Here is a 20,811-nt window from a genome sequence, read left to right on the forward strand (position 1 = left end):
CTAGGTGTCTGGTTAGACCGTAAACTCTCCTTCCAGACTCACATTAAGCATCTCCAATCCAAAGTTAAATCTAGAATCGGCTTCCTATTTTGCAACAAAGCCTCCTTCACTCATGCTGCTAAACATGCTCTCGTAAAACTGACTATCCTACCGATCCTTGACTTCGGCGATGTCATTTACAAAATAGCCTCCAACACTCTACTCAGCAAATTGGATGTAGTCTATCACAGTGCCATCCGTTTTGTCACCAAAGCCCCATATACTACCCACCATTGTGACCTGTACGCTTTCGTTGGCTGGCCCTCACTACATATTCGTCGGCAAACCCACTGGCTCCAGGTCATCTATAAATCACTTCTAGGCAAATCCCCGCCTTATCTTAGATAATTGGTCACCATAGCAACACCCACCCGTAGTATGCGTTCCAGCAGGTATATCTCACTGGTCATCCCCAAAGCCAGCACCTCCTTTGGCCGCTATTCCTTCCAGTTCTCTGCTGCTAATGACTGGAACGAACTGCAAAAATCTATGAAGCTGGAGACACTTATCTCCCTCACTAACTTTAAGCATCAGTTGTCAGAGCAGCTTACCGATCATTGCACCTGTACACAAGCCCATCTGTAATTAGCCCACCCAACTACCTCATCCCCATATTGTTATTTATTTTGCTCATTTGCACCCCAGTATCTCTATTTGCACATCAATCACTCCAGTGTTAATACTAAATTCTAATTATTTTGCACTATGGCCTATTTATTGCCTTACCTCCATAGCTTACTACATTTGCACACACTGTATATAGATGTTCTATTGTGTTATTGACTGTACGTTTTGTTTATTCCATATGTAACTGTGTTGTTGTTGTTTTTATCGCACTGCTTTGCTTTATCTTGGCCAGTTCGCAGTTGTAAATGAGAACTTGTTCTCAACTGGCTTACCTGGTTAAATAAAGGTTAAATAAAAATAAATAAATTAAAAATAAGCTGTGATTGACTACACACTCCAGTACTGTACGTGGCGGTATGCACCTCTAACGTTTGTTTGAGGACCGCCATAATATTATAGAAGAAGAAGTAAACGGAAGTCAACAGTGACCAAAAACACATTCCACGTTAGCGTTTTTATTGTTGTTTAGACGTTTATTAACACCCTAGAACTCAAAATATGAATAATTGAACTACACAGCATTACATACTTACCTCAGGTAGTGTTTAATTCGCGTTGGAGACAGGGCTTGGTTGATATATGTTATAGCTAGCAATGGCTAACGGTATGGCTTTTCACACTCAAATAGCCTCCGTCATGGAGGTGCTAGCGAATGCAGCCGTGGCAGAGATCTGTAAACTCGTAGACGACGACTATGCAGTGTTTCGTTTGGAAATAACTAAAAGCCAGAAAGAAAACGGGGCATTGCGGAGGAAACTACAGCTACTGGAACTAAAGGTGGCACGGGAGCGGGCAGAGAGAACAATACGAGAGCGCGTCCTTTCCAGTCGTCCCAGTAGTGTCAAGATCGTCGACCGATACAGAGGAATGGCAAAAGGTACATTTTGCACAAGGCGGTCTGTCGCCCGGTCGCGGTTCATATATAGCTCAATGCCTGTCGCCCCGTTCCATTCTGCACGTGTTCAGATGTGTTAACCATAATTGGGTCTTGTTAACCAGTATAGTAAGCACTTGCGCAAAGACACCATATCATATTCTAACCAGATTCATGATTAACTGCATGTCCTATTATCCACTCAATGAAAACAATGTGATGCATGGAACATAATACATTGATCAATAAATAGTATATCAAGAAGTTATAAAAAGTGTTACCTTACGTCCTTTTCAATGCTAGACAGTGTCAACAAATAAATTGTTAAACATTGACAATAGCTAACCTACACCTCTTTTCCCCAATCACTCTCTCAGGTGGACATCTCACTGGAGGCCACAGGAGCTTTGTGAAGCCAGCGGGACACAATACATGGAGCAATGACCAACCAATCACTGTGGATGAGGGCAGTGAAACGTCAACTCAGAATGTTATCTTGATAGAGGTTAGTGTAACAGAGAGCAATAGTAATGGCGTTTTTTTTGTAGTCACTAACGGAGGCTAACATCGCCATGGCTCGTTGGCCAAAGCCTATGGGAAAATGAATGTTTTTCTGGGATAAATGCCGAAAATAAGGTCTGTGGTAAACACAGGCTTAAGAGATCTTATATGTTTTGTTCTATGAGAATCTCATCAGCTAACATAACTTTTTGTGAATTTTGAAGCATTTATGTAATCAAAACAAGTAAAAAGATAACGTGAAAACAAATATAACTACACCTCAGGTCGCATACCTTTGACGCCTAGCTAACAGGCTTACACTTCGAACACACCGACTGCGTCATTGCATTTTGGTACACCAGAAGTACATTCATTTCCAATGGAACGCTACGTTTGCCTTGCAGCGTTGCAGAGGCAGTTGCAGTGCGTTCTGTGTGGTGCATACGTTGGATTTATCGAACGTATGCGTCAAACTGTATGCGTAAACGGGTTGACAGCAATGGTAGCAGAAGGTGAATGTTGAACTTTTGTTGCACACATATCTAGATGATGCTGCATACTATTTTGCGCAAAAACACAATCGGTGTGTTCAAAGCGTTAGGTCGTAAACGATTATAGGACGTCTTGGCTCGTTCAGTGTGACAGGGTCTAGGTCTGCCGATTAAGTACCACTACGTGCGGTCGTAGACTCTGACAAAGTTTTGTCAGGTTTAGAAATGTTTATCCTTTATCGGGTAGAGTGGCTGGTGAGCCGATCCCGGTGACTGACCCATAGGAACACAATATAATAGTTTGATTGAAATGTTTACATGCTTTGCAAGAAGAACGATTTCCCTAATAACCTTGTTCATGACACATCTGAAATCAGGCTACCTGATACGATTTTGTGCATTTATCAAAATCCCTAATCAAAATAAACATTATACCACAGCATCCATGTTATTGTGGGGAAGCCTATTTGATTCTGAGTTCGGACATGTTTGTATGTGAAAACTATTTCTAAGATGCATACTTTTAGTTTTTCCGAACTCACTTCACTCACACATAAGCATAGAGTGAGACTTGCTCTGCTGGTGCTGGCACATGCCCAGATCAAATACACCACTGCAGTTGACGTAGCCTATGTCGGCTGACGTAGCCTCGCAAGCCAATCGCAGAATGTGACGACAGAACTGAACCAAATTGTACAATCTGTCCAGGTTGATATCAAGATTCTGGTAACATGTAGGTCCGTTTGCGTCGCCTTCCAAAAAATTTAGTTTCACAAATGTACGTAGAACTACTGTGTAGATCCCTTTAAGCAGAAAGCTAACAAAGCTAACTAGCTTATGTTGTAGTTCAATTTTTCTGACAGTTAGAGACTTGTTAGCAACTGACATATTTTGAGCACATAAAGGCTTCATAATTCATAAATGTCATGTTAACTGAGTGATCATCATCTCATAGAACAAAACTTATAAGATCTCCTAAGCCTTGTGTTAACCTCAGGTCTTACTTTCGGTGTATATCCCCAAACCACATTATTTCCCCCCATAGGAAAGCCCAACGAACCAGAGGTAGAAAATGCTAACTCATTTCGTTTTTTTAGGACTACAAGCTGGCGAGCTCTATAGTGTTGCATAAAAAACACCCAGTTTCTTCAGTCACTCGTCAATCTTTTTAACTAATGCGAAATGAGACTTCTAACTAACCTCAACTAGAAACAATAATGTTTACTCTCTCTCTTACTTTCATGTAGGCTAATTTTGCTTTGATCTCATCAGAAGCTCTATTTTCCCCATGTGCGCTGTTATTCATTAATCTGTGTTCAGATGCGGTCTCTCGCGGTCCGCAAATGCGAGTTGCGGTTGGTTTTTTCCTATGGGAAAAAGGAATGCTATTTGTTGAATATTAGGAGTACAGTAATACTTATTAATATTTATTATTAATACTTCTGGCATTTCTGTAAAGGTCAAATTCTCCCGTTTACAAGGAAACCACTGTTATTTACCCACTAAATGGTTATAATGGGGAGAAAATCAGAGCTATACATTGTTTAACCTGTAGCCAAGGCTTTATAGTATATGGTTAATTATGGCTGGCATTGGTTATAATCTGCCACAATATCAATGTTGCCAGCTACGGTGTAGGAGAGGATAGTAGGCCTAGTTGGACAAGGCTACCTGAATGTGCACATGATGGAAGTTAGAGGTAGCCTAAATATTCATTATTTAATAGAAAATAATGCACTGACTATTATGTGATTAAATGGTTGTGACTAAGGGAGTGGAAGCTATTATGTGCATGATGGAAGTTAAGTTAGAGGTTTGTATGAACGGTTCAATAAAACAAAATAACCACAATGACTAAAATGATTACTAAAACTAGACTAAAATTGTCCAGAGTTTTAGTCAACTGATAATAACTAAAAGTAAGAAGGATGAAATTACTAAAATGGGACTAAGACTAAAAAGTATTTTAATCATAAAGACTCAAACTAAATCTAAAATACGTGAAAAATTAACACTGCAGACATCTTTCTCTGTGCTCCCAAGAGTCATCCTTCAGGCTAGTAGGCTAGCTTAGCTGGCTAGATGCCTGCTGTCTGACGAAATCACTATTTCAGTAGTTCTTCAAAGTAGATAAGGCATACTTTTAACATTGCTAAATAACAACTATTAATCAATTAAAAGCATTGTCAGGTAGAGAGAATGCGGTTGCTTAGGTATATCCTTCTCATGTCTCTCTATCGCTCTTCCTCTCCGTGTCTGTCTGCCACAGGCAGAACCAATGAGAACAGGCATATGTAGATGCAATGGATTCTGGTCATTGTAGTTAATTACCTCGTTTTCTGAGCTTAACTATGATGAGTTGGGCAACATATCCCAGAGAGAAATCTCTAGAGAAACGGTACAAACGGCGCGTTGAGCGCACACACAAAAAACAAACTAAATGGAATTCAAATAATTGAACCGAGTCGGTCAATTAGGTATTTAAAAACCGGAAATAAACCGAAATTTCGGTAAATCACTCAGCACTATAACAAGCTCTTATTTAGCTCTTATTTAATCTGAACAAATGATGACACTGCTCTGAAAACTCACCAAACTATTACTGAGGTATTTACCTATTAGAAACAATTTGAATATCAAACTCACAAAAATTATTAATTGGGATGGTAATTGTGATTGTAGCCATTTGGAGAACCAGAAAAAAACAAATTATTAAGGTGACACCCCCACACGTGATATCATTGAAAAGCCTAGAATGTATTTTCAAAGGTACAACAGGACCTAACACAGTGGCATGTATGGCCTTAGAGATACGGAACAAAAACGAATATCCGTTAGAGAGGACAAAAATGAATTGCTGAGTCTCAGGGGGATATGGGAGCTTGTGAGACTTCCCTACGAAGTTGTTATCCAATTCAACTCATGTACTAATAATAACCTCCTCTCTTCTTGCGTCAGTCTGAAGATGCAGAGGCTGCAGGTCCTGGAGGATTGTCTCTGGTCAAGCAGGAGAGGACTGAAGGAGAAGAGGACCCACGGCACAACAGAGACATCCAGACTGAAGCAGCGGATGGAGCGTCCCCTGTAGCCACAGAGGACCCCACCACCGCCCCAGCGCAGCCCAGGATCCAACGCAGCATCACGGAGGTCAGTGGAACGCTGAACACCGTCCTCAAGTCAGAGACAGACACCAAGACTTTAACTGTAACACACAGGCTCTTACACACAGGATCTGACCACAGATCAGACCCAGAGAGACTGGGGCGGGGGAGACTGGGCTGTCTTCCTGCTCCCGGCTCAGAGTATTTACCGGTATTTCACCAGAGCCAGAGGACGGTTCATTCCCGTGAAGAGGGTGATGGTGACACGTTAGACACTAGCGGTGATGATTTGTCTTGTTCTTACGCAACAGAGATGGACCCTGGCAACATATCCTTGGGTTTAGAGACACAAACTGATCTGTCTAGAGGGGACTGGAATCGGTATAGTAGTAGTGTATACTCTGAAGGGTGCCTAGATAAGAAAGCGGAGGGTCTGGTCGTAGATGAGGTGACTATGAAAGTGGAGGGTGACGCTCCTCCCACATGGAATGCAGATAGTCACCTAGGAGATGGATACTCACAGGGCAGAGATTTCTTACATTACAGGGAAAGCTTAGAGACAAATCCAAATGTCACGACCCACTCCCCTTTACACGCATTCAGGGATCCCGACCCAGTGTCCATGTCGTTGGGGCTTTCTGATTCACATAGCCACGTCCTTTTCGATCAGTTATTGAACTCAAACGACCAAAGGGCAAAGGCTCGGGGAGGGGGAGAAACATCAGGCAATACTAAAGAGAAGCGGTTCCTCTGCATGTTCTGTAACAAAGGCTTCAGCTGTCCCCAAAAGGTGGAGAGGCACCAGAGGGTCCACACAGGGGAGAAACCCTACAGCTGCCCACAGTGTGAGAAGAGGTTCTCCCGCCAGGACCACCTGAAGTTGCACCAGAAGGTCCACACAGGAGAGAAACCCTACAGCTGCCCCCCAGTGTCACATGCGCTTCACCCAGGCTGGCAACCTGAAGATGCACCTGAAGGTCCACACGGGAGAGAGGCCGTTCGCCTGTACGCACTGCGGGAAGAGGTTTTCAGAGAGGCGATACCTCAGGATACACCAGCAGAAAAACCATTCCACTCTATAACATAGAAAGTAACCATTCCACTCGATAGCTTCTGACGTTTAGATCAAACCCTGCATTAAAGACAAAGATGAATTTTCATTGTTGTCAACAGAAAAGATCCACAGATGCATTTGGAATAACCAGAGTAACAGATTTTAATGTTGAATATTCCTGGGTAGAATATTGCATCCAGACATTGTGATGTACAAAACATTAGGAACACCTGCTCTTTCCATGACAGACTGACCAGGTGAAAGCTATGATCCCTTATTGATTTCACTTGTTAAATCCACTTCAGTCAATGTAAATGAAGGGGAGGGGACAGGTTAATGAAGGATTTTAAAGCCTTGAGACAATTGAGACATGGATTGTGTATGTGTGCCATTCAGAGGGTGAATGGGCAAGACAAAATATTTAAGTGCCTTTGAATGGGGTATGGTAATAGGTGCCAGGCGCACTGGTTTGAGGTGTCAAGAACCGCAATGGTGCTGGGTTTTCACGCTCAACAGTTCCCATGTGTATCAAGAATGGTCCACCACCCAAAGGACATCCAGCCAACTTGACACAACTGTGGAAAGCATTGAAGTCAACATGGGCCAGCATCCCTGTGGAACGATTTCTACACCTTGGAGAGTCCATGCCCGGATGAATTGAGGCTGTTCTGAGGGCAAAAGGGGGTGCAACTCAATATTAGGAAGGTGTAACTTATGTTTTGAACACTCTGTGTATAAGGCACATATAAACAAAAAAAGTATGTTTCATATTGTGTTTGTACTGTGTAGGATATATGATGTTCACATATTTCCCCTTTACACTTTTAATGAGAAAATGAATGCATTTTATCAAGTTCTTGCAGATTTTTTTGTTAACACCTGTGTATGTGTGGTTTTCATATGGTGTATGTAACACTTGTTTATGTTTAACCCCTTACACTCGTGGAAATCGGCCTATATGGATAGGGCCAAATTGAAATGTTTCTAACAGAAGAATTATAAAAAGCATATGCATTACCATGGTAGCATTGGAAGAGAACACTTTAGAGATCATGGGGAAAGGATTTGACCAAAGGTGAAGACAACAGTTCACCTGACAGACGAATGAATCGAAACATCACACTGTTGATTTTATGTGCATTTTACATTTACTGTAGTTTTCATGGCATTTGTCAATAAGGAAATCTGAAAATACTGTTGTGGAAATTCTACACAGGGACACTCAAAGTCAATCTTAAATGAATCATTCTTTATTATCAGCGCGCTGGAGCGTGTCCAACCAACTCAATGCACCAAGTACACATGTCGATCAGGAGCTCCACCGGGGCAGTCCCAATAGTTTTCTTATATACAGACAAGTTCTATTTGCATGATTTATCTTATTCATCATTCATAATGAATTCATCATTAACGTTTGCTTCATGCATGTGACAGACCAATACTGGGTCATGCATGTGACAGACCAATACCTCACGAGGCTTCTTCTCTCTAAGCTGATACTGATAGTGAGGATTCCTTCAGTCAGTCACTTGCATGAACACAGAAAACGATTATTAAAAAAGCACATGAATAGAACACAGAAATTGGTTATTAGAAAATCAAACATAAAATGTTCGATCACAATACTCTGGAAACACTCAGTAACATAATACGAATATTCAATGTAATTTTTGAGTAGGAGCAAGAAAATAAAAAAAACGGTTTGAGTGAGAGGTCTAACTGGTATCTCCAAGTGGCCCCACACCTCTCCAAAGTGCGCACAGTTCCGAAGTAATTTCAATGCACTTGTATGACTCAAGGAAAGAGCATTCAACTATAAGGTGCTTTTTTGAGCTCTTCTAGCATTGCCATTGAGGAACTGAAGCAAGCACACTGTCCGTTTTTTGTTTAGAACACAGCCATTTGTCCCCACCATCACACAATTCAAGACCTTGGGACTATAAGGTTCTCACATTTTGGTCAAAAATGAGTTATTCACATAGAGTTGCTCTTTAGGTGGGCCTTCACATGTGAGATGTGTCAGATTTGTGAAAAAGTCAATTTACAATATTTTTGTTGTTGAAAGTTAGATCTGCGCAAATACCTTTGAACATGGTGCTATAAGGTTCTATCTGCAATGCAATCACACAATGATGTGTTATCAATAAAAATTATTGTATGTGCGATGATTCACTTACTGAGTCATGAAAGACATCACAAAACAGTTCTGAGATCTGGGACTTGAAAAATACTCAATACATTTTGCAGATAGAACCTTAAAGTGCCAATTCCTTTATTATTCATATCATAGGTTCTGGTCCTCTTGCAATTACTTACTTATACTTTTTCAGAAGAATGGCCATAATTTAAGCTCTTTACAAATAAATACAGGTGCCTTAGAGCATGTTTAAGTCCCATTAGAGAGGCATTGCTGTTTTTGTCTTGTTTTATATTAATACGAAAACCTCCATGGAAGGGGTATTTCACAAAAATTACAAACTTACGAAATGTTATTGATAACTAGCAAGTAGTTTATTGACTTTGGGTATCAGAGACCAAAAAATATATATTGGTTTACTCATCCAGCGCTAACCTTTAGCTGTTGCTCATTCTCCATAGGATATGGTGTATTTGTCACTTAAGTGAACTATCGCTTTAACAAATGTGTGATGAACATGAATTAATATATTTGATTTGATTAGAAAGAAGCAAGGGTATTCTCTTAATTTAGTCATTAAATGTATGTCGTTTTCTATTTAAATAATTTGCCAGATAGAACCTTATGGCTGAACCCAGATTAACATTTCAGAACCATAAGGTTCTATCTGCGATTGCACCCCCCTAAAAAAAACGGATTTGCAAATATCTCAAGATTTTTATACTCTGCACTTCAGGTACCTTTAAAGTGAGGACCTTATTGGGTTATGAAAGAAGAATTCACTACAAAACATTTCTGAGATCTGGGATGTGAACTTTGATGCTCAATATCTCAGAACGGTGCTTTGGGCAGATATAACCTTATAGTCCCAAGGTCACGAATTATGTTGTTGTTTACGCAATCCAAAAACGTTCCATTATGCAATCTGGGTCAGGAGGGCATCATTTGAAAGCTTATTCTATTACCAACATGGCTACCTAAGCTATAACATATGATCATACAGTGTTAGGCTTACAAAAGGTACTTCAGACAAACAGATTGTAATTTTGGTGCACATAGAATGGAGTCATGAGTGCATTCAAGTAAGTGCGTGTTCCGCGGCTAATTTTCTTCACAATACAACAAACAGGCTCATTCTGTTCAGGACAACCCAGGGTATAACACATGTCATCCTTGGAACTGTGGATCAAACATAGCAATCATAAACATTGATACTGTAAATGACATGAGTTTTCAAATGTGGAAATGTGAAGTGCACATTTGAACTCAGAGGTGTGTGGTTTGCTTGTATGACATCAGTGGTATTTATTATAATCCTCAACTTCTCATCTTTCAGAACACATTGACTCCTCTCACTATACAGCATTTCCATCACTCAGACAACAACAAATGTGCTAAAGTAGCCCAATTAATGGGAGGGATGGGGGCATCTTCTTGTCGCAGTGCTCAAGTTTATAATGGATGTCAGTCAAATCCCATACAGTGATGGGAAGCGGAGCTCTTACGTCATGTATAGCATGTTACTGTACAGCCACTGCATTCAAATGTAGGTGCTTATCAATGACAAAATCTGGCATTTTCAACCTGTATATGGCATGACAGGCTGTGAGTGGAAAGGGTTAATAAACACAAAATGGGACTTTTCATTCTAAGACTTTCATTGAGACTCTCTTTTAATATACATCACATCTGATCTCACCCTATTCTGCATACGCTGATAATGCTTTATAACCATTATACACATACTAATAATACCTACACATACCCGTACACTAACAAACACCTACTGTACACATAAATTGTTTAGTCAGGTTTGTCTGATTTTAAGATTTTTTGACTTATCATAGCTGACTTGTTTTTACCCACATCATCATATTTATGTCCACCATGATGGGTTTAACAACAATGAAGTCATTCTGTAACTACAGTAGGGATGGGTAAACACACCATGTTGAAAGTCGATGCCTTTCAATTATCAAACCATCAATTGCATTATGTACATTTTTGGCCGAATCCCCACCAAATTCACATAGCAATGTTAGTTATAGATCTGTTATTCTCATTGAAAGCAAGTCTAAGACACAGTAGATATGTTCTATGTGCGCTATTTCTATGCTTCCCGTTCTTAAGTTTTGTTTTTGCGTCTTTTACTTTCGGTTTTGTACACCAGCTTCAAACAGCTGAAAATACTTTTGGGTTATTGACAAGATATTTCACAGCGGTTTAGATGGTACAAAGATTCTCTACACAGGTTTGGCCATTATCCAGATTTTCATATCGTCATACTGTCCTTCTCTCAACTCAGGAAACAAAAAGCCCATTGGGCGTCTATTCCTAGAATGCTAACAAAATTGGCACAAGTAATAGCGAATTTCCATGAAGGCTGCTAGCTAAATATGCTAACAAGCGCAAACGAAAATAAACTAATTGCAAAGACAGGCAATCCAGCTCATAAAGTTATACATATATAGGTAGGAGCTACCGAATGTCATTTTTGGTGAGTTTGGACATTTACAAGCGAATGTGAATGAGAGACATTGTGCAAATGAACAAAGTTGTGACACATGCAGTACTGGCTCTCAAGCAGCATGTCTACAGCTGTGTATGTGTGGAGTCGCTAGGGTAACGGCCTGCCTGCTCTGAGAAGAGAAAAAAACGCAAGGAAATCAAAGATAGTAGTGGCAGCTGTACAAATACAGTGGGGAAAAAAAGTATTTAGTCAGCCAACAATTGTGCAAGTTCTCCCACTTAAAAAGATGAGAGAGGCCTGTAATTTTCATCATAGGTACACGTCAACTATGACAAATAAATCACATTGTAGGATTTTTTATGAATTTATTTGCAAATTATGGTGGAAAATAAGTATTTGGTCACCTACAAACAAGCAAGATTTCTGGCTCTCACAGACCTGTAACTTCTTCTTTAAGAGGCTCCTCTGTCCTCCACTCGTTACCTGTATTAATGGCACCTGTTTGAACTTGTTATCAGTATAAAAGACACCTGTCCACAACCTCAAACAGTCACACTCCAAACTCCACTATGGCCAAGACCAAAGAGCTGTCAAAGGACACCAGAAACAAAATTGTAGACCTGCACCAGGCTGGGAAGACTGAATCTGCAATAGGTAAGCAGCTTGGTTTGAAGAAATCAACTGTGGGAGCAATTATTAGGAAATGGAAGACATACAAGACCACTGATAATCTCCCTTGATCTGGGGCTCCACGCAAGATCTCACCCCGTGGGGTCAAAATGATCACAAGAACGGTGAGCAAAAATCCCAGAACCACACGGGGGGACCTAGTGAATGACCTGCAGAGAGCTGGGACCAAAGTAACAAAGCCTACCATCAGTAACACACTACGCCGCCAGGGACTCAAATCCTGCAGTGCCAGACGTGTCCCCCTGCTTAAGCCAGTACATGTCCAGGCCCGTCTGAAGTTTGCTAGAGTGCATTTGAATGATTCAGAAGAGGATTGGGAGAATGTCATATGGTCAGATGAAACCAAAATATAACTTTTTGGTAAAAACTAAACTCGTCGTGTTTGGAGGACAAAGAATGCTGAGTTGCATCCAAAGAACACCATACCTACTGTGAAGCATGGGGGTGGAAACATCATGCTTTGGGGCTGTTTTTCTGCAAAGGGACCAAGACGACTGATCCGTGTAAAGGAAAGAATGAATGGGGCCATGTATCGTGAGATTTTGAGTGAAAACCTCCTTCCATCAGCAAGGGCATTGAAGATGAAACGTGGCTGGGTCTTTCAGCATGACAGTGATCCCAAACACACCACCCGGGCAACGAAGGAGTGGCTTCGTAAGAAGCATTTCAAGGTCCTGGAGTGGCCTAGCCAGTCTCCAGATCTCAACCCCATAGAAAATCTTTGGAGGGAGTTGAAAGTCCGTGTTGCCCAGCGACAGCCCCAAAACATCACTGCTCTAGAGGAGATCTGCATGGAGGAATGGGCCAAAATACCAGCAACAGTGTGTGAAAACCTTGTGAAGACTTACAGAAAACGTTTGACCTGTGTCATTGCCAACAAAGGGTATATAACAAAGTATTGAGAAACTTTTGTTATTGACCAAATACTTATTTTCCACCATAATTTGCAAATATATTCATAAAAAATCCTACAATGTGATTTTCTGGATTTTTTTTCTCATTTTGTCTGTCATAGTTGAAGTGTACCTATGATGAAAATTACAGGCCTCTCTCATCTTTTTAAGTGGGAGAACTTGCACAATTGGTGGCTGACTAAATACTTTTTTTCCCCACTGTAACTAATCCAAAGGGTTTTGACATCTCAAACACGGCAGAAAGCTAACACTTACTTGGCAAGTTAAACTAGGGGTCGTGTTAACGCATAATTCTGTGTTTTTTACGCAGGAAAAAAATATAAAACGCATAAGAAATATCTTGCTGTGTTTTGTAAACGCAGATCTAAAATCCTGTTGTGCTATTTACAAACAAACACGTGACTGGCTCAACTGTGCTGGGGAACTAAGTAAGCTTCGTGTTGGTGCCATGTTTCATGAGCTGAAATAAAAGATCCCAGAAATTTTCCATACGCACAAAATAACGTATTTCTCTCAAATGTTGTGCATACAATTGTTTACATCCCTGTTAGTGAGCATTTCTCCTTTGCCAAAATAATCCATCCACCTGACAGATGTGGCATATCAAGAAGCTGATTAAACAGCATGATCATTACACAGGTGCACCTTGTGCTGGGGACAATAAAAGGCCACTCTAAAATGTGATTGCAGGAATGTCCACCAGAGCTTTTGCCAGAGAATTTAATGTTAATTTCTCTACTATAAGCCACCTCCAACGTCATTTTAGAGTATTTGGCACTACGTCCAACCGGCCTCACAACCGCAGACCACGTGTAACCACCCCAGCCCAGGACCTCCACATCCGGCTTCTTCACCAGCGGGATCGTCTGAGACCAGCCACTTGGACTGCTGATGAAACTGTGGGTTTGCATCAAAGAATTTCTGCACAAACTGTCAGAAACCGTCTGCGTGCTCGTCGTCCTCACCAGGGTCTTGACCTGACTGCAGTTTGCCGTCATAACCGACTTCAGTGCTCACCTTCGATGGCCACTGGCACGCTGGAGAAGTGTGCTCTTCATGGATGAATACCGGTTTCAACTGTACCGGGCAGATGGCAGATGTATGGCGTCGTGTGGGCGAGCGGTTTGCTGATGTCAACGTTGTGAACAGAGTGCCCCGTGGTGGTGGGGTTATGGTATGGGCAGGCATAAGCTACAGACAACGAACACAATTGCATTTTATCAATGGCAATTTGAATGCACAGAGATGCCGTGACGAGATCCTAAGGCCCATTGTCGTGCCATTCATCCGCGCCATCACCTCATGTTTCAGCATGATAATGCACGGCCCCATGTCGCAAGGATCTGTACACAATTCCTGGAAGCTGAAAATGTCCCAGTTCTTCCATGGCCTGCATACTCACCAGACATGTCACCTATTGAGCATGTTTGGGATGCTCTGGATCGGTATCTGTGACCAACAGATGCTTATCTGTATTCCTAGTCATGTGAAATCCATAGATTAGGGCCTATTGAAGGTATTTAAATTGACTGATTTCCTTATATGAACTGTAACTCCGTAAAATCTTTGAAATTGTTGCATGTTGCGTTTATATTTTTGTTCAGTGTACATTTGTATAGTATCAAATCAACTAACATGTTTGCATAGTGTCTTATCAACTAGCATGTTTGTATAGTACTCATAGCAATCCCTCCTTGCCCAATCAGAAGATGCTCCATAGCAGGGTGCTCATATTATATGTCTTGATCCAACATTCTCTCACTCTGTATATCTTACAGTCAGTAGACATGGAGGATGGGAAGCCTGATCTGCTGCTGGTCAAAGAGGAGACAATAGAAGATGGACCAGAGAGCATTGATATGCTGAGTGGAGTTAAGATGGGGGAGCAAGGTAAGGGAGAAATACATATAGCCTACATACAGTAATAGATCTTCAATGGGAATAGTGATGCACCTGGCTCATGTTTTTTAATTTTTTATTCATAAATGAAGTTAATACAACTTATGTTTACATACAAAAACATACATTATAATGTGTGAACATGACCAGGGCCTGATTTCCCTATAACGATGGAATTTAGGCTTATGGGTTTTTTAACTATGCATCTTTGTTACAATGGCCGAAGATGTAACATGCGTTTCCCAAAACCCCACGCAGAGAGAACGTTCGCTAAGTGCGTTGTTGAGGCATGTGTCGATACTGATAGGATCGAAAGAAAGGCAGCGCTGCTCTCGGATCAGCGTTCTCCCTTTCCAATCTTACCTTAACATTTGAATTATTCCACAATACTGATGACAGATCAGCTCCAAATATGGCTACAAATATTGAGGTGGCTTATTATAATGCTTACCCTATAATGATACACTAAATCAAGATTTGGCACATTTGGCGCAGATGTTACATATCATGAAATATATTGAGGCAAAGATGACAGACAATAGCATACAAATAGCTAAATACAACTCAATTGAATTAACATTCAAAATATAGGTCTATGTAGCCTATAGGTCTATGTATTTATATTTTAATACAGTAATCTCGATTTTCATTTGAAGCGTATTTATATCATTCGCTTGTTATGCAAAGAAATTAGCAACTTTGTGTTTGTACTTTTGTAGTCACTGTCACACTCGTTCTGAAGTCATCGGCTGTCACAAAGACCGATAAACATCTTGATTTTGTGTTTAGCGGACATCTTGAGTCTGTGTATAAAGTGACACGGAAGGGCAAAAAAGCATCTAACGACATACTTAATTGTTCTACGAGTGGTCTAAGGCAGTCGTTAAATAACAAGCATTTTCAAGAGCAACTTTAGTAATTATGGTTTTAGGAAACAGATTAACGATGCTCATAGGAAGGTTCTAACGATTAATGTAGCCTTAAGATGCTTTTGGGAAACCGGGCCCAGGTAATTAACTCAAAAAAACTCCACATGTAGCGTTTTCTCTGCCATGTTTTTAAAGTCTATTTTCTCACCTCTTCCTGCAGGTGGTTGGCTGGAGGCTAACAGAGGAGACTGGGCGGCCATATTGGATTCCCAGACCCAGACGGGTGCAGCCAAGGGCCCAGGGCATAACATCACTGAGCAGGCCAGAACCAGAGGCGACATAGTGGAGGTCAGTGGATGGGACAGCATCTTCAACTCTGGACTGGGGAACAACACTGTTAACCACAACCAGAAAAAGACAGTTGAATACAAAACATCATCCGAACTTAGTCTCCATGACAACAGACTGGCTGAGACCAGGGCAAGGCGTAGATTTTGTCTGCAGGGACAGGGAGGTGTCAGTATGCAGCGGGAGAGAACAGACACAGACTCCGCTAGTGATGCTCCGTCCTGCTCCTATAGTTGTGATTCAGAGAGACTGATGGCGCCTCAGGTTAACCCCCTAACAGGTGCTGGCTTCAGCCTGCCTTCAATAGGATCTATCAACTGGAACATGGACCCTGCGACAACACAGACACTCCCTGGCCTTCATTCTCCTCACACTCTCCTAATGTTAAACCAGACCTCAGACAATGCCAGTGCCTCATTACTAAATGGCTACACAAGCCCACTGACAAATGACAGTAATAGAGACAGAATGAAAAAAGGTGGCAGCGCCAAAGAGAAGTGCTTCCCATGTTCGTTCTGTGGGAAAGTCTTCAGTTTCCCAGAACAGGTGGAGCTCCACCAAAGGATGCACACAGGGGAGAAACCTTTCGGCTGCCACCTGTGCCGGGCCAGTTTTTCAGACTCGTCCAACCTGAAGAGGCACCTGAGGGTCCACACAGGGGAGAAACCATACAGCTGCCCCCAGTGTGAGAAGAGGTTCTCCCGCCAGCACAATATGAAGATGCACCTGAAGGTCCACACGGGATAGATGTCATTCGCCAGTACGCACTGCGGGAAGAGGTTCTCAGAGAGGAGCTACCTGTGGATACACCAGCAGAAAATGCACACAGTGCATGTATAGTATGTGCCTTCAGAACGTTTTCACACCCCTTGATTTTTCCACATCTTGTTGTGTTACAGCCCGAATTAAAAATTGATTAAATGTATATTTTTGGGTAACTGGCCTACATATAATATCCCATAATTTCAAAGTGGAATTATGTTTTTAGACATTTTTACAAATTAATAAAAAATGAAAAGCTGAAATGTCTAAAGTATTCAACCCTTTTGTTATGGCAAGCCTAAATAAAGTCAGGAGTAAAAATGTGCTTAACAAGTCACATAATAAGTTGCATGGACTTACTCTGGGTGCAATAATAGTGTTTAACAAGACTACCTCATCTCTGTACCCCACACATACAATTATCTTTAAGGTCCTTCAATCGAGCAGTGAATTTCAAACACAGATTCAACCATAAAGACCAGGGAGGATTTCCAATGCCTCGCAAAGAAGGGCACCTATTGGTAGATGGGTACAAATAAAACAAGCAGACATTGAATATCCCTCTGAGCATGTTGAAGTTATTAATTACTATTTGGATGATGTATCAATACACCCAGTCACTACAAAGATACAGGCATCCTAACTAACTCAGTTGCCGGAGAGGAAGGAAACCGCTTATGGATTTCACCATGGGGCCAATGGTGACTTTAAAACAGTTACAGCATTTAATGGTTTTGATGGGAGAAAACTGAGGATGGATCAAGAACATTATAGTTACTCCACAATACTAACCAATTGACAGAGTGAAAATAAGGAAGCCTAAACAGAATACAAATATTCCAAAACATGCATCCTGTTTTCAACACGGCACTAAAGTAATATTGCAAAATATTTGACAAAGCAATTCATTTTTTGTCCTCAAAACATTAGTACATTTTACATTTTAGTAATTTAGCAGACGCTCTTATCCAGAGCGACTTACAGTTAGTGAGTGCATACATTTTCATACTGGCCCCCCGTGGGAAACGAACCCACAACCTGTCACGATCGTCGAAGGAGGAGGACCAAGGCGCAGCGTGAAATGCAAACATATTTATTATAGATAATGATCACACGAACAACAAACGATAACGTGACGTCCTAGGTCTAACACAACCAACACGGAGCAAGATCCCACAAACACTATGGGAAAACTGGCTGCTTAAGTCTGGTTCCCAATCAGAGACAACAAGCAACAGCTGATACTCGTTGCCTCTGATTGAGAACCACACTGGCCAACATAGAAACACAATACTAGATAATTAACATAGAACACAAACACATAGAAACTACCCACCCTGGCTCAACATAATAGAGTCCCAGAGCCAGGGCGTGACAGTACCCCCCCCCCAAAGGCGCGGACTGCGACCGCGCCTAAACATAACCGAACAGGGAAGGGCTGGGTGGGCATTCCTCCTCGGAGGCGGTTCCGGCTCCGGGCTTGACCACCACCCCTCAACAATCCCCCCGTAGCACCCCTGGTCCGGTCTAGCCCCGCTGGCTGGAGTTGGACTGGACATCGGTGGAGCGGATTGCTTGGGCTCCGATGTTGGAGCTGCTGACCGGTACCTGACCAGGACCGGACCGGTGGCGCTACGGGGGGATTGTTGAGGGGTGGTGGTCAAGCCCGGAGCCGGAACCGCCTCCGAGGAGGAATGCCCACCCAGCCCTCCCCTGTTCGGTTATGTTTAGGCGCGGTCGCAGTCCGCGCCTTTGGGGGTACTGTCACACCCTGGCTCTGGGGACTCTAATATGTTGAGCCAGGGTGTGTAGAGTCTATGTGTTTTGGTTCTACGTTCTATTCTGGTTGTTGTATTTCTATGTTGGCCAGAGTGGTTCCCAATCAGAGGCAACGAGTGTCAGCTGTTGCTGGTTGTCTCTGATTGGGAACCATATTTAGACAGGCTGTTTTCCCACAGTGGTTGTGGGATCTTGTTCCGTGTTGGTTTATGTTTGTTAACCAAGGACTTCACGTTATCGTTTGTTGTGTTGTTCATGTAATCACTAATAAATAAGTATGTTTGCAAATAACGCTGGGCGTTGGTCCTCCTCCTTCGACGATCGTGACACAACCCTGGCGTTGCAAGCGCCATGCTCTACCAACTGAGCTGCAGGGGACTACGAAGTGTTATGTTTGGGGCAAATCCAATAAAACACATTACTGAGTACCACTCTCCATATTTTCAAGCATAGTGCTGGCTACATCATGTTACGGGTATGCTTGTAATCGTTAAGGAATGGGGAGTTTTTCAGGATAAAAAAGAAAAGGAACGGAGCTAAGCACAGGCAAAATCCTAGAGGAAAACCGGGTTCAGTCTGCTTTCCACCAGACACTGGGAGATTAATTCACCTTTCAGCAAGACAATAACCTAAAACACAAGGCCTGGAGTTGGTTACCAAGAAGACAATGAATGTTCATGAGTGGCCGAGTTACAGTTGTGACTTAAATCTGCTTGAAGATCTATGGCAAGACCTGAAAATGGTTGTCTAGCAATGATCAACAACCAATTTGACAGAGCTTGAATAATTGTTTTAAAGAATAATGGGCAAATGTTGCACAATCCAGGTGTATAAAGCTCTTAGAGACTTACCCAGAAAAACTCACAGCTGTAATCGCTGCCAAAAGAGATTCTAACATGTATTGACTCAGGGGGTTGAATGCTTATGTAATCAAGATACAGTATCATATATTTTTTTTTTTGTATTTTTATATATATATATATATATATATATTTTTTTTTTGTCATTTAGCAGACGCTCTTATCCAGAGCGACTTACATGAGCAATTAGGGTTAAGTGCCTTGCTCAAGGGCACATCGACAGATCTTTCACCTAGTCGGCTCGGGGATTAGAACCAGCGACCTTTCGGTTACTGGCACAACGCTCTTAACCACTAAGCTACCTGCCGCCCCGATCATATCCAATCAAATGTTATTTGTCACATGCGCCGAATACAACAGGTGTAGACCTTACTGTGAAATGCTTACATACAAGCCCTTAACCAACAATGCAGTTCAAAAAATTTAGTTAAGAAAATATTTAGTAAATAAACTAAAGTAAAAAATCAAATCAAAAGTAACACAATAAAATAACAATAACAAGGCTATATACAGGGGGTACCGGGTCAATGTGTGGGGGTACAGGTTAGTCGAGATCATTTGTACATGTAGGTAGGGGTAAAGTGACTGTGCATAGATAATAAACAGTGAATAGCAGCAGTGTAAAAACAAAGGGGGGGGGGCAATGTAAATAGTCTGGGTGGCCATTTGATTAAATGTTCAGCAGTCTTATGGCTTGGGGGGGTAGAAGCTGTTAAGGAGCCTTTTGGACCTAGACTTGGCGCTCCGGTACCGCTTGCCTTGCAGTAGCAGAGAGAACAGTCTATTACTTGGGTGACTTGAGTCTTTGACAATTTTTTGGGCCTTCCTCTGTCACCGCCTAGTATATACAGTGACTTTTTCCACATTTTGTTAGGTCACAGCCTTATTCTAAAATTGATTTTTTTTTTGTTCTTCTCATCAACCTACACACAATACCCGATAATGACAAAGCAAAAACAGGTTTTTAGAAATGTTTGCTAATTTATTACAAATAAAAAACAGAAATATCACATTTACATACAGTTGAAGTCAGAAGTTTACATACACTTAGGTTGGAGTCATTAAAATGTGTTTTTCAACCACTCCACAAATGTCTTGTTAACAAACTATAGTTTTGGCAAGTCGGTTAGGACATCTACTTTGTGCATGACACAAGTAATTTTTCCAACAATTGTTTACAGACAGAATATTTCACTTATAATTCACTTTATCACAATTCCAGTGGGTCAGAAGTTTACATACACTAAGTTGACTGTGCCTTTAAACAGCTTGGAAAATTCCAGAAAATGATATCATGGCTTTAGAAGCTTCTGATAGGCTAATTGACATCATTTAAGTCAATTGGAGGTGTGCCTGTGGATGTATTTCAAGGTCTACCTTCAAACTCAGTGCCTCT

The 20,811-nt window shown here is 41.5% G+C and overlaps 1 protein-coding gene across 2 annotated transcripts; it reads left to right on the forward strand.

Moving 5' to 3' along the window:
* The first annotated feature begins 1,048 nt into the window (after positions 1-1,048).
* Positions 1,049-17,039, forward strand: LOC121556668 (zinc finger and SCAN domain-containing protein 32). Of its 2 annotated transcripts, XM_041870559.2 has the most exons (5): positions 1,049-1,543; positions 1,918-2,045; positions 5,491-5,679; positions 14,677-14,788; positions 15,887-17,039. In XM_041870559.2, the coding sequence occupies exons 1-5, from the start codon at positions 1,261-1,263 to the stop codon at positions 16,759-16,761; spliced, it is 1,587 nt and encodes a 528-aa protein (XP_041726493.2). In that variant the 5' UTR covers positions 1,049-1,260; the 3' UTR covers positions 16,762-17,039. The 2 variants fall into 2 exon arrangements, with proteins under 2 accessions (XP_041726493.2, XP_045071248.1); XM_045215313.1 differs by lacking the exons at positions 14,677-14,788; positions 15,887-17,039 and having other exon boundaries at positions 5,491-6,950.
* Positions 17,040-20,811: the final 3,772 nt, after the last annotated feature.

The sequence above is a fragment of the Coregonus clupeaformis genome, unplaced genomic scaffold (assembly GCF_020615455.1).
Source record: "Coregonus clupeaformis isolate EN_2021a unplaced genomic scaffold, ASM2061545v1 scaf0421, whole genome shotgun sequence".
NCBI classification, from domain to species: domain Eukaryota; kingdom Metazoa; phylum Chordata; class Actinopteri; order Salmoniformes; family Salmonidae; genus Coregonus; species Coregonus clupeaformis.